At 41.2% G+C, this 15,034-nt stretch overlaps 1 protein-coding gene across 1 annotated transcript in view; it reads left to right on the top strand.

The window, feature by feature from the left end:
• PTPRQ (protein tyrosine phosphatase receptor type Q) overlaps positions 1-15,034 on the top strand; it is a 293,179-nt gene that overhangs the window by 37,002 nt on the left and 241,143 nt on the right. The window contains exon 16 of the mRNA XM_043446813.1: positions 1,452-1,549. Within this exon, the coding sequence (XP_043302748.1) occupies positions 1,452-1,549 (98 nt within the window). The remainder of the gene's footprint in view (positions 1-1,451; positions 1,550-15,034) is intronic.

Genomic DNA, 15,034 nt, shown 5'->3' with positions numbered 1-15,034 from the left:
TCCTAAAACATCAGAAATAGATGAGAAAAGGCATTTAAAAAAAAAGCCTCTGTGTCGTTTTGTCTCAGGGAAAGCATCTTAGTTTGCTGCCTAGATTTGTTGTGTTGTTATCATTGTTCCCGTCGTCATCGCCATCGTCATCCTTGTCATCACCCTGGTTATCAGAGTGCTTGTTCTTTGTCGGGAGCTTTGCTAAGCACTTTCTGTGCTATTTGTCACTTAGTTCTCAGTCACGACCTTCACAACCTTCGTTCTACCAATCATGATGAGATGCATTTTTCTTTTTTTTGCAGATGAGGAAACTGAGGTTTAGAGAATTTCAGTAGCTTCTATAGGATGATAGAGCTTCGAACCCACATTTCCCTGACATCACATTTCTGTCCTTGTAACCACTCTGCTTTCGTGGAAAGGCCACTATGACATAGGAAGGACTCTGACCCTCCCATTCCTGGCTCTTTGGCTTTGTATCACTATTCCACTTGGACCTCAAGCTCATTGTTTCTACCCTGGGATTAACAGTACATTCTGCGTTTTAAGAGGTTTTTGCTTTGTCTATGTTTTCCGAAACAAATCTGGCAAAGCTCCCCCCGTCTCCACACTCTCTCCACTTTACAATTTGACTTTTGTCTTCCACTGTCAGTTAGTATTTTTTGGCCTTTTTATGCCTCTCCTTTTTTGCAAGCCATCTCAAATCCATTTGGAAGCAGATGGAATACTAATAATTATATGAAATAAACCTAGATATATCATGGGAATATGGGGGGGATGATAAGTGGTTATTAATAATTCCAGCTGAAAGGGAATATGCATAAAAGAAAAATAGAGTAAAAAAGGATTGGAAATCAGTGACACAGGTTTAAATTTACCACTGATTGAATTCATATAAACTTAAACTTATAAGTAAGGACAAAAATTCCTATAAAATTTGAATTTTAGAGGTGAGATTATTCCAATAAAATTTTAGCATTATATTTCTTCCATTTAAGGAAAGAAATGCCATGCTTCCGTTTGAAATATAAATTAGAAATAGGGATGTAATACTGGTTTGAAAGGTAAGTTTCTAGAACCTCCTCAGATAAATGTTTAAAGGAAAAAGGAGTTTGGAAACTTAAGGGGGTTAGATATATCTCTTAATTTATGCAGTGCATAAAATTCTGTTAAAATTCTCACTTCTATTAATTTCATACTGAATTCTGCTATGAGAAAAATATATATGAAATCCATATAATTTTACTGTGAAAAAAGGCTTTCTAGAAAATGTTTTCCTCTTCCACCATTGTGGAGATGAGGGGACTGAGACTCTCACAGAGCGCTAAAGCTGACTAGAGAAACCTAATTATCCTGCCTCTCTTCCGTAGTGCGAGGGCCAGTGTAGATAACATGATGATAGAAATGTTTGCTTGTTTCTTTGTTTTTAAGATTTCTTTTCATATTTTATTTCCTTGTCCTAGATCCAGACCCACCGTCAGATTTACTGATTTTAGGGCAGGAAGAAAACACAATATATTTGTCCTGGAAACTCCCGCAAGGAGGTTTTGAGAAGTTTCAGGTAAAGCTGCTGTCATGCAGCCTTGATGTTTTTTGAAGTCTTTAGTTCACTCTTTTTTGTCCTTCATTTTACACTAATAACTTAAGAAATTAGGATGTCTCTCCTTTACTGTAAGGTTTTCCTCCAAAATAAGTTTTCTATTTGTTGCTTTATAAATACAAAATTATCATGGGAGTTTTTCAAATTTAAGTAAAAGCTGGTACGTGACTTTAAACATTCGGGTTTTCCAATGGAGACAGACGCGTGCATGTGTAGTCCAAAGCCGTGAATAAAGGAGTGAGTGTGCTGAAGGACAGTGCTTCTGTGATAGCACGGGTCACAGCAAAGATTCCAGAAGTTAAACCTGGGCGATGTGCCCCTATCTTCATTTCAGCTCCATCCTACAGATTTAGCTGAGTGGAGACTTGCAGCCCAGAGGGTAGGAGAGAAAGAGCTACAGAGAAGCTCCTTTTTAATTGTCTGTGATATAAATGCATGCATTTTTTGATGCTCTTTGTTATTAATAATGTAACTTGGTGTCAAGTGAGGATATATTATATACACCCTACATCCTGCATTGTATGGTTTTCAGAGCGAGTAAGCTTCTGGAGATAGCATTTTTTTTTTTGTTTTAAAATTATTTATCTACTTAAAGAATTATTTATTTGACTGCGCCAGGTCTTCAGTCTTCATTATGGCATGTGGGGTCTTTAGATGCAGCTTGTGAACTCTTAGCTGCAGCATATGAATTCTTGTTGCACCATGTGGAATCCAGTCCCCTGACCAGGGATTGAACCTAGCCCCCACCTTGAACTGGGGGCTCAGTGTCTTATCCACCAGACCACCAGGGAAATCCTTGGGGATAGCACTGTTGCTTTGTAATCTATGGGGGCAAACAAGTTTTTCACACTTTCGTAGTAGTAGGAGATGGTGATTTTAGTTTTAAAGAACAGAAAACAACCTAAAATAGTTAAGAAATAAACATTTATCATATTAATGAAAGAGTGCCTCATGGAGACAAAGGCAAAGACTATATAACTGGGTGTTTGGAAAAATCAGAATCAGATATTTAAAGCCATTGAGACCACAGGGATTGTTTTCTTAATGTCTGTCTGCTTCCTTCTGCTCATTAGCCTTAGTTTATTTTTACTTATTTTTCCTGGTGACCAACTTTCTCTGCCTAGCAATCCATGTGATGAGTGGAAGAATGCCATACACAACTTCTAAGCGTAAATGGTACATTATGAGCCACAGAAAAGACAGATGCTCCCTAAATTTCCAAGGAAGGGACTGTGATTATTGCAAATATTAGATACCCAGTCCAGTTTCAGTCAACTGTTGTTGCAGGCCCCATGTCATGTGAAAATGGTGGCTCTGGATCTGTGGATGGTGGAGGTTATAGAGTCATTAGAATTTGAACAACAAAAGGTGTTTCCTAAAAGTAAAAAGCAATATAGAATTTAATAATTTATAGAATCAATACGTCTAAAAGGAACCAGAGCAGTAAAATTGCCAGACACTTGAACTAATTAGTACATTTGAGTTTTATATCCAAGTATGAATTTCTTAACAATTACAGTTCATAACGAGAAACAAGATAATAGTTATTATATGATAGACATAAAAAGAATCCACATTTATTTATTTATAGTAGCTGGTACTAATGGAGAAGGCAATGGCACCCCACTCCAGAACTCTTGCCTGGAAAATCCCATGGATGGAGGAGCCTGGTAGGCTGCAGCCCATGAGGTCGCTGCGAGTCAGGCACAACTGAGCGACTTCACTTTCATGCATTGGAGAAGGAAATGACAACCCACTCCAGTGTTCTTGCCTGGAGAATCCCAGGAACGGGAAGCCTAGTGGGCTGCCGTCTGTGGGGTCACACAGAGTCAGCCATGACTGAAGCGACTTAGCAGAAGCAGCTGGTACTAAAGACAAAGAGGGTTGTGTAGAGGGCAGAATGAATGACCTTCCAAAGATCCAGCCTAACTTACAGAACCTGAAATATGTTATATTACATGGTAAAGGGGAAGCAGATGGAATTAAATTGGCTAATTAGCAGGTTTTAAAATAGAGAGATTATAGAGAGTCTGGATCCAGATGGTGGAGTAGGAAGACCCTGAGCTCACCTCCTCCCATAGACACGTGAAAACTACAACTACATATAGAATAACTATCTCTGAGAGTCACGTAATGACTAGCAGAACAGATTTTCTGCAATTAAGGATGTAAAGAGTAGGCTACATTGAGATGAGTAGGAGGGGCAGAGATGCAGTCTAGCTAGAACCCACACACCATGCGTAGTAACGCACAAGTGGGGAGTACTGTCCCAACCACGGAGGTCCCCCTTGAGGAGTGAGGGGCCTGAGCCCCATGGAAGGCTCCCCAGCCTGCGGGACCTGCATGGGTAGAAGAGCCACATGACATTTGGCTTTGAAAACCAGCAGGGCTTATATCTGGGAAATTGAGAAGGCTGTGGAATATCGAGACCCTCCTGTTGAAGAGCTCTCACACAAACTCACTGATTCTGAGTCCCAGGGAAGAGGCAGTAGCTTGAAAAACAGCTAGGTCATAAGAGAAGATTCATTGACTAGGCTGTGTGCCGGAAGAGTAGGGATCTGGTGGGACTTTCTTTGGGATTGGAAGTACTGGTAGGTGCAGCTTTTTTTCCCCTAAACTCTCCTTCCACCTCTGGGCAGGCGCTGGCAGACACCATTTCTATTACTCTCTGTCAACCTAACCAACACCAAGTGCTCTGTCCCAGTATGCCCTGAGGGTCAGTCCTGCCCATCCATCCACCATGGCTAGATTCTCCAAAATGACTCCTAACCTGTTCCAGATAACAGGTGGATTTGGACGGCCCCAGTGCCCCTCCTAAGCAACCCCCGCCTGGGGGATCAGTTCTGTACAACAGTATACTTGCAGCAGTTGCAACTGGGCCTCACTGCTAGTCACACTGGGAACTGGTCCCACCCACTGGTGGACCTGCAGCAAGCATGGCCCAACCACAAAAGGAGGGCACACACAGCTCACATGGGAGATACTCCAGGGGCATCTCGCTCTGGTGACCAGGGAGGACTGTGCCACTGAGCATCACGGAACCCCTTCCAAATAAAGCCACTCTTTCAAGACTGGGAGATGTAACTGCTATATCTGATTGTTGTTGTTCAGTCACTGAGTCGTGTCCAGCTCTTTGCTACCCCACGAACTGCAGCACACCAGATTTCCCTGTCCTTTACTGTCTCCCGAAGTTTGCTCAAACTCATGTCCACTGGGTCAGTGATACCATCCAACCGTCTCATCCTCTGTTGCCCTCTTCCTCTCTTGCCCTCAATCTTTCCCAGAGTGGGTTCTTGGCTTCAGGGAGCCAAAGTATTAGAGCTTCAGCATCAGTCTTTCCAATGAATATTTAGAGTTGATTTCCTTTAGGATTGACTGATTTGATCTTTTTGCTGGCCAAGGAATTCTCAAGAGTCTCTTCTCTAGCACCACAATTCAGAAGCATCAATTCTTTGATGCTTCAAAAGCATCAATTCTATTTGTTAGGTAAAGCTAATAAATAGAAACAAACACAGTTAGGAAAACTTGGGGGACAATGGCACACCTTTCAAATGGAGGAACAAGATAAGACTTCAGAAAAATAATTCAATGAAATGGAGACAAACAATTTAACAAAAGGGCGTTGAAAGTAGCTGTCATAAAGATGTGCACTGAACTGAGAACTGATGGCTACAGTGATAACCTGAACAAAGAGGTAGAAAATATAAAGAAGAACTTGTAAGAATTAAAGACTGCAATAACTGAAATTTAAAATACACTGGAGAGAATCAACAGTGCATTAGAGGATACAGAAGAATGGATCAGCAGTCTGAGACAGGGTAGCAGAAATCACCCAGTCAGGACATAAAAGGAATTTTTTAAAATGAGGGTAACTTAAGGAATGTCTGCAACAACATTAAGCATACCAATATTTGTTTTTTTCAAGGGGTCCCAGTAGAAGAAAGAAGGTTCCAGTAGACCTATTTGAAGAAATTAGGGCTGAGAAAAATTTTAACCTAGTAAAGGAACCAAGTCCAGAAAACACAGATACCCAGACAAGATGAACTCGAAGAGACTCACATCAAGACACATTGTAATTAGCATGTCAGAAGTTAGAAATTTAAAAGCAGCAAGAGAAAAACTTAAAAGGGAACCCTCCTTTCAACTGATTAATTTTTAGCAGAAACTTTATAGGCCAAAAGGGACTGTCATGATATATTAAAATTACTGAAAGGAAAAAAAAAACTTACAACCAATAATACATTATTTGGTAAGGTTATTAATCAGAAATTAGGAAAGATAAAAATTTCCCAAACGAGCAAAAGCTAAAGAAATTTATCACCGCTAAGTAGCCTTACAGACTTCAGTGGTGGTCCAGTGGTTTAAGAATCTGCTTGCCAGTGCAGGCGACGTGGGTTTGAATCCTGGTCCAGGAAGATTCCACATGCCATGAGGCAACTAAGCCTCTCCCTTGTCACACAGCCATTGAGTGCTCTTTCTTAAAAGTATTAATAAAATAAAACATTATTCTTTTGCTTAAGAGTTTCCTTGCCATGGCTTACTAGGCTCTGCCTGACGCTGGTGATCCCACTACAGCGCCTCCATTCTTTCCCATCTCAGGAAAGGACCATGTCCTGAAATCACTTGCTCAGTTATCTTTGATTCTTCCCATTCCCTCATCCCTCAGTCTATCAGTGGGTTCTGCCACTTCTACTTCTGAAATGGATCCTTAATGTGTCCAGCTCTCTCTGCCTCCACTATATCACCCTCGTCCTCATTTCTTAACTGAGACCAACAGCCTTGGTGACAGGTGACAGTCTCTTACCTCCTGTTTTGTTTTTTTTCTTCTTCTTTTAAGATGTGTGTGTGTGAATGCTCAGTCATGTTTGACTCCATGGACTGTAGCCTGCCAGGCTCCCCTGTCCAAGGGATCCTCTAGGCAAGAATACTGGAGTGGGCTGCCATATCCTTCTCCAGGAAATCTCTCCAACCCAGGGATCGAACCCATATCACTTGGGTCTCCTGCATTGGCAGGTGGACTCTTTACCACTCCTATACCTGGGAAGCCCCCCACCTTTTTTTAAAATTAATTAATTTATTTTAATTGGGGGCTAATTACTTTATAATATTGTAGTAGTTTTTGCCATACATTGACATGAATCGGCCATGGGTGTACATGTGTTCCCCACCCTGAACCCCCCTCCCACGTTCCTCCCCATCTCATCCCTCAGGGTCATCCCAGTGCACCAGCCCTGAGCACTAGTGATCTATCCTGTAGAATGATCCGTGTCCACTTGAGAAAAAGGTGAAATTCATTGTTTTGGGGTAAAATGTCCTACAGATATCAACTAGGTCTAACTGGTCCATTGTATCATTTAAAGTTTGTGTTGCCTTGCTAATTTTCTGTTTGGATGATCTATCCATAGGTGTGAGTGGGGTATTAAAGTCTCCCACTATTATTGTGTTACTGTTAATTTCCCCTTCCATACTTGTTATCATTTGCCTTACATATTGCAGTGCTCCTATGTTGGGTGCATATATATTTATAATTGTTATATCTTCTTCTTGGATTGATCCTTTGATCATTATGTAGTGTCCTTCTTTGTCTCTTTTCACAGCCTTTATTTCAAAGTCTATTTTATCCGATATGAGTATTGCTACTCCTGCTTTCTTTTTGTCTCTGTTTGCATGAAATATCTTTTTTCAGCCCTTCACTTTCTGTCTGTATGGGTCCCTTGTTTTGAGGTGGGTCTCTTGTAGACAGCATATATAGGGGTCTTGTTTTTGTATCCATTCAGTCAGTCTTTGTCTTTTGGTTGGGGCAGTCAACCCATTTACATTTAATGTAATTATGGATAAGTGTGATCCCACTGTCATTTACTTTGTTGTTTTGGGTTCGAGTTTATACACCCTTTCTGTGTTTCCTGTCTAGAAAAGATCCTTTATATTTGTTGGAGAGCTGGTTTGGTCTTGCTGAATTCTCTCAGCTTTTGCTTGTCTGTAAAGCTTTTGATTTCTCCTTCATATTTGAATGAGATCCTTGCTGGGTACAGTAATCTGGGTTGTAGGGTTTTCTCTTTCATCACTTTAAGTATGCCCTGACATTTCCTTCTGGCCTGAAGAGTTTCTATTGAAAGATCAGCTGTTATCCTTATGGGAATCCCCTTGTGTGTTATTTGTTGTTTTTCCCTTGCTGCTTTTATTTGTTCTTTGTGTTTGATCTTCGTTAGTTTGATTAATATGTGTCTTGGGATGTTTTGCCTTGGGTTTATCCTGTTTGGGACTCTCTGGGTTTCTTGGACCTGGGTGGCTATTTCCTTACCCATTTTAGGGAAGTTTTCAAATATTGTCTCCTCAAGTGTTATCTTGTGGCCTTTCTTCTTGTCTTCTTCTTCTGGGACTCCTATGATTTGAATGTTGGGACGTTTGACATTGTCCCAGAAGTCTCTGAGGTTGTCCTCGTTTCTTTTAATTCTTTTTTCCTCTCTGCTTCATTTGCTTCCACCATTCTATCTTCCACATCACTTATCCTATCTTCTGCCTCAGTTATTCTACTGTTGGTTCCCTCCAGAGTGTTTTTGATCTCATTATTGCATTATTCATTATTGATTGACTCTTTCTTTTTCATTTATCTTTATTAGCTGGAGGCTAATTACTTTACAATATTGTAGTGGTTTTTGTCATACATTGACATGAATCAGCCATGGATTTACATGTATTCCCCATCCCAATCCCCCCTCCCACCTCCCTCTCTACCCGATCCCTCTGGGTCTTCCCAGTGCACCAGGCCCGAGCATTTGTCTCATGCATCCAACCTGGGCTGGTGATCTGTTTCACCCTTGATAATATACATGTTTCGATGCTGTTCTCTCAGGACATCCCACCCTCGCCTTCTCCCACAGAGTCCAAAAGTCTGTTCTGTACATCTGTGTCTCTTTTTCTGTTTTGCATATAGGGTTATCATTACCATCTTTCTAAATTCCATATATATGTGTTAGTATACTGTATTGGTCTTTATCTTTCTGGCTTACTTCACTGTGTATAATGGGCTCCAGTTTCATCCATCTCATTAGAACTGATTCAAATGATTGACTCTTTTTTATTTCTTCTAGGTCCTTGTTAAACATTTCTTGCATCTTCTCAATCCTTGTCTGCAGACTATTTTTCTGTAACTCCATTTTGTTTTCAAGATTTTGGATCATTTTACTATCATTATTCTGAATTCTTTTTCAGGTAGACTCCCTATCTCCGCCTCTTCTGTTTGGTTTGGGTGGGCACTTATCATGTTCCTTTACCTGCTGAATATTTCTCTGCCTTTTCATTTTGTTTAGATTGCTGTGTTTTGGGTGGCCTTTCTGTATGCTGGAAGTTTGTGGTTCCTTTTTATTGTGGAGGTTCTTCCCTGTGGGTGGGGTTGGACAAGTGGCTTGTCAAAGTTTCCTGGTTAGGGAGGCTTGCATCAGTGTTCTGGTGGGTGGAGCTGGATCTCTTCTCTCTGGAGTGCAATGAAGTGTCCAGTAGTGAGTTTTGAGGTGTCTGTGCATTTGGTGTGACTTTGGGCAGCCTGTATATTAATGCTTAGGGCTATGTTCCTGCGTTGCTGGAGAGTTAGTGTGGTATGTCTTGCTCTGAAACTTGTTGGCTCTTGGGTGGAGCTTGGTTTCAGTGGAGGCATGGAGGCTTTTGGATGAGCTCTTGTCGATTAATGTTCCCTGGAGTCAGGAGTTTTCTGGTGTTCTCGGGTTTTGGATTTAAGCCTCCTGCCTCTGGTTTTCAGTCTTATTCTCACAGTAGCCTCAAGACTTCTCCATCTGTACAGCACCAATGATAAAACATCTAGATTAATGGAGAGAAGGTTCTCCACAGTGAGGGACACCCAGAGAGGTTCACAGAGTTACATGGAGAAGAGAAGAGGGAGAGAGATAAAGGTGACCAGGAGAAGAGGGGGAATCCAAAGGGAAGAGAGCAAGCTAGCCAGTAATCAATTCCCTATGTGCTCTCCACAGTCTGGAACACTCAGAGAGGTTCACGGAGTTACATAGAGAAGAGAAGAGGGAGGAGGGAGATGGAGGTGACCAGGAGGAGAAGAGGGGTAGTCAAAAGGAAATAGATGGATCCAACCAGTGATCAGTTCCCTAAGTGTTGCCCACAGCCCGGAACACACACAGAGATTCACAGAGTTGGGTAGAGAAGAGAAGGGGGAGGGAGGAGGTAGAGGTGACCTGGGGGAGAAAAAGGAGAGTGAAAAGGGGGAGAGGGCAATCAAGCCAGTAATCACTCCTAAGTAAAAATGGGGACTGAAGATTGGATTCTTATGAGTACAAAATTGATAACAAATGCCAAAAAGCAAAGATTAAAAATCTAGAGTAGAGGTTAGCCTCTCAAAAATGCAATATTAAAAAAAGAAAACAAAATCACAAAAATTATTAAAAAAATATATATGAAATTCACTTTAAAAATAGGGTCTTTTTTTGCAATGTAGTAGCAGGTTATAAAAATGAAAATTAAAGGAGTAATAAAGAACATAAATTTTTTTTTAATTTAAAAATTAAAGAAATTATAATAGTAAAATATATCTTGGAATTTCTCTGGAGCTGTTGAGGGCAGTGTGGGGTCAGTTCAGTTTCAGATAGTTCCTTTTTCCAGCTTATACTTCTTCTCAAGGTCTATAGGCCCCTTCCAATGTATTTGGTGCTAACTCCAGGGTTTTAATCTGTTGCGCCTGTCACTTCCAGAGCAGTTCCCTCTGTTTATTTTGGCTTCCTATGTTTACTGGTCTCTTCAGTGTCTAATTTCCGCCCTGACACAAGGGGGTGAAGGTGGTCACTTGTCTAGGCTCACTTGTTCAGTCGTGCCGTGGGGAGGGAGGAGCTCTGCAAACAAACATCACTGCCGTGTGTGGGGAGTGCACACGGTGTCTGGGCCACACTGGGTTTGCCCCCGCTCACGGCGTGTGTGCTTTCCCCGTCTACACTGCTCAGGCCCCAGGTTGCTCTGCAGGGAACTGTCTAAAGCAGGCCCTGGGTTGTCTGCACTCCCCAGGTCTAAGCTGCTCAGGTTCAGGTTCTTGGGGACTCCACAAAGGCACAGGCTGGGTTGGGTGTGCGTTTCGTGCCCTTCCCATGTCTGCGCAGCTCAGATGACCAGATGCTTGGTGAGCGCACTCTCCCCGGGTGGGCAGTGCGTTTATCACCTCCCCGGTCGCAGACGCTCGGTTTCCTGGGTGTGCAGTGGGAGCGCCATCTCTGGTGTGCCGTGTGTCTCCTCTGGGGAGCTGACCTCTTGCTGTGACCCTCCTGGTGGGTGTCAACCATCCAGAATCCCAGGAAGACTTGGTTAGCAACTGGGAGCCTGCTCGCAGTTTGGTAGCAGTTGCTGTCTCTGGGGCTGAGATTGCCCCTCTCCGGCTCTGGTTGTTGCCCGCCTGCCTCTCTGCCTCCAGCGTGGGGTGGGGGGGGCGGGAGAGGCCAGTCCATAGCCAGCTAGCTCTCCTCTGGTATTCGCTCAGTCCTTGGTTCTGTGAGCGGCCGGCAGTGCCTTAGGTTAGAGCTTTTTGTGGGAAGGTTCTCTCTCTCTTTTTATTTTTCCCTCTCTCTGGCCATCCCACAGTTTGGGTTACTCTCTCACTTTAGCGCTCTCTCTCAGATTGTCCTCAGGGCAATCAGGCTCAGTCCTTACCCTAAGCAGTGCAGCCCACACCTCCCTGTTCAGCCCCCGTTTGCTGGTGGTGGATGTGAGCATCTGGGCTACTTCTCTTCTGGGAGTTGAGGTTAGGTGCATAATCTGTGGGTTTTATTTATTTATTCCTCCAGGTTATGTTGCCCCCCTGAGATTCCAAAACTCCCCCACAGACCAGCCGGTGAGAGGGTTTCCTGGTGTTTGGAAACTTCTCCCCTTTCATGACTCCCTCTCTGGGACGGGTCTCCATCCCTAACTCGTTTGTCTCTCTTTTTATTTTTTATATTTTGTCCTACCTCCTTTTGAAGACCATGGGCTGCCTTTCTGGGTGCCTGGTGTCCTCCACCAGCATTCAGAAGTTGTTTTGTGGAATTTGTTCAGTGTTCAAATGATCTTTCACTGAATTTGTGGGGGAGAAAGTGGCCTCCCCATCCTATTCCTCCACCATCTTCGGACTGCGCCCCTCCCACCTTTTTTTTAAAGATATGTGTTTTTAATTAAAATTAATCATTTATTTTTGGCTGCGCTGGGTCTGTCTTCACTGCTGCAAGTGGGGGCTACTCTAGTCTGAGTACGCAGGCTTCTCATTGTGGTGGCTTCTCTTCTTGTGGAGCATGGGGCATAAGCTCTCGCTGCACGGGCTGAGGAGTTGTGGCTTGCAGGCTCTAGAGCATAGGCTCAGTAGTTTTGACACACAGCCTCAGTTGTTCTAACACATGGTCTCAGTTGGTCCATGGCATGTGGAATCTCCCAGGACTAGGGATTGAACTCGTGTCCCCTGCATTGGCAGGCAAATACTTAACCACTAGACCCCAGGGAAGTCCTCTGCCTCTGTTCTTGATTTCCATATTATCTACTTTGCATATAGTGGCCAGAGAGAATGTGGGATATAGCGTGTCTCATTGATTTAACAATGTCCTTTAGATTTCCACCGTCCATCACTTAAAGTCTAAACTTTACGTGTTTATGCAACCTTAAAGTGGTCTCCAAGAGCTCACCTGATTGGACCTTCATCTAATTATGCTGCCTGCTTGGTTTCTGTGCTGCTAGCATACTGGGCTCTCTTTCTAGTTCCTTTAGTGTGCCATGCACATCCCCGCTGCAAGATTTTTGTGCTTGATATTCATTTTGCATGGGTATCTTGCCTTCAGTTTTGGTCGACTTTTTTCTATCATTGCATTCTCAGCTCCAGAATCATTTGTTGACTATAAGAAAAATGCACAATGTTAGATCTGTGTGTTTGAGTTTTATTCAGAGACTTTATGAGAGTTATAACCTAGGAAATAGCTTCTCCATAGGTCTGAGGGAACTGTTGTGTGGAAGTAGGGGAGAAGCCCTAATATATGATTTAAGGCTAAGAAATACATGCAGTCAAGCATACATCTCAGTAAAAGGTCACTGTTAGTCACAAGACACAGATATATCAGTTAATGATTTTAGAATGATTTCTATGTATGGGAAAATGTAAGAATCTGGGTTCATGAAAATTCTTCCTGAGATATACACCTAACTTTCTGATGGGCTTGTTTATCCAAAGCACAGAATGCCTCATCTTGTTTTGTATCCCAAATTCCTTTCAGGGTGCGCTATAGGTTTATAGCTGCAGTGGCTAATGACATAATCCTTGTAGAACTAAACTGTGAGCAATTATTTGTTTTATATTCTCATCTCCTTCCTTGATTACCTACTCTAAATAAAACCACTCTTTGTTTCCTCTGAGATGTAGCTGATTATTTCATTCATTTATTTATTGAGTTGATTGTTGTTAGGTGTGACCATTAGAGTGTAACTTCCCTACAAGGAGAAGTCTCTTTTGTCTTGTTTACTGTAAAATACCTAGTGCTGAGAATAATGCTTTCCCTGTAATAGATGATCAATAAATATTTAGTTAATAAATAAAACTTTGTATAACAGTGTTCTCATATATCAGTGGTCCCCAATCTTTTTGGCACCAGGGACCAATTTCACAGAAGACGATTTTTTCACTGACTGGGGGTAGGGGGGTGGTTTTAGGATGATGCATGTAATTATGTATGTATTACGTACATAATGCATGTAACAAAGACATTACATTTATTGTGCACTTTATTTCTAATTAATGCTGCCCCTGATCTGGCAGGAGGTACTGGTCCATGGCCTGGAGGTTGGGGACCCCTGCTGTATGTGACTGGGGTTCTGGAGGGAGGGTATCAATACTGAACACGGTTACCAGCACAGGGTAGAACTCGAGGTGAACTTTTGGGAGTGGGTAAGATTCAGACTCACTGGAAAGAGAAGAGGATATTTTACATGAGCAAGTCTTGTCGGGGGGTGAGGGGTGGGGACAGTATTCTGTTTGTCATTTGTAAATGTCATTCAATGATTGGGGTGTCTTGAGTTATAAATGATTCATGAAAAATTCTATCCTTTCTAGAATGATTTAATTCATTCCTATACTTGGTATAGGTATTTCCTAAAGAAAATTCTAGGTATTTATAATATTAATTGTAGAAGGTGCACATTTTTTACCCTTATCTGTTTGTCTTATTTCTCATATTTCAAGGCAAATGGCTAAAAAGATGATCTTTCCTTGGGTTGGCCGAGGCCGTAAAATTATTTGTTGTCAGATAAAATATATACTCCTAGAATTACTTTTTACTATTTTTATATGAACACTTTTTTTGAGATTGTAATTTATGTATTAAGTAAAAGTTATTTTAAGAAATCATGTTAATCTTTTGTATTCAGATTATATTTATTAACTATATTAACTATCTCTAATAGTCTAGTCTTTCTCTACCAATGAAATTATTTGTTAAATTTTAATGAATTAAGCAACAGTATCCTGGTTGCTTAGCAAAGTGTACATGCATAATTGGGATCGTTTTCCTAATCATATAAAATTAATCATTTCAGGTCTTCAAATTCTGCTTTAAAAGTAGAAATAAAAGAACAAATTACATTTTCTTCAATTGATTTCTATTAGATACATGGAGTCCACATAGTTGGAACTCCACAAACCTCTAATTTACAAATTTGTTTTAAAAATTTTCATAATATTATCTTGAGATCACTGCAGTTGATGTCTTTTCCTTTCAGTCCTTCACTAATGCCTTGCTATGATTCTTTGTATCTCTGAGTTTAGCATTTCATTAAGGTTATAGCCTTCCTCTCCTACATGGTACTTTCTCCTACCATCATTTTTCATACCAGAAGTTCTCAGCATTCTGTTCACTTTTCCTATCTTACCATATGCCAGACAAACAAGATAATTGCCAGTGACACCTTATAAATCAATAAGCAGTGATATGCTTCTAGACCTCATGATTATCTTTCTTAAGTAACAAAATACTCTTCACACAAGACAGCAATAAACATGTCTGCCCAGGAAATTTGTTTCTCTGACTCTTACCACATAACAAGTGGTTTTTAAAGTGTAATATAATTAAAATTATAAAATGAATGTGACTACTTTCATTTAGATGTATCTTTCTTTTACACCTTGAAATATGGAATAAAGAAGAATAAAGATTGTTATAAGTAGCTTTTAATGAATTTAAAAAAAAATCCCTGAAGTATTGGGACTATCAGATCAGCCCACTGAAAATTTCTAAAGGCAATGCCAGTTCTGAAGGTTTTAATGAATAATTGGCTATAATGGAAGATGATTAATAATGAAAGATAAACTGACATGGAACATGACACATCATTCATTGAGTCAACAAAAGTTGAAGTGCCTCCTCTATGCCAGGTGTTAATTTTTGTTGTTTTCTCTCTTGCTGGTTTTTTTTTTTACTACTCCCTTGACTA

This window comes from Cervus canadensis, chromosome 25 (genome assembly GCF_019320065.1).
Source record: "Cervus canadensis isolate Bull #8, Minnesota chromosome 25, ASM1932006v1, whole genome shotgun sequence".
Taxonomy (NCBI): domain Eukaryota; kingdom Metazoa; phylum Chordata; class Mammalia; order Artiodactyla; family Cervidae; genus Cervus; species Cervus canadensis.
This window is presented reverse-complemented; position numbering and strand designations above follow the sequence as displayed.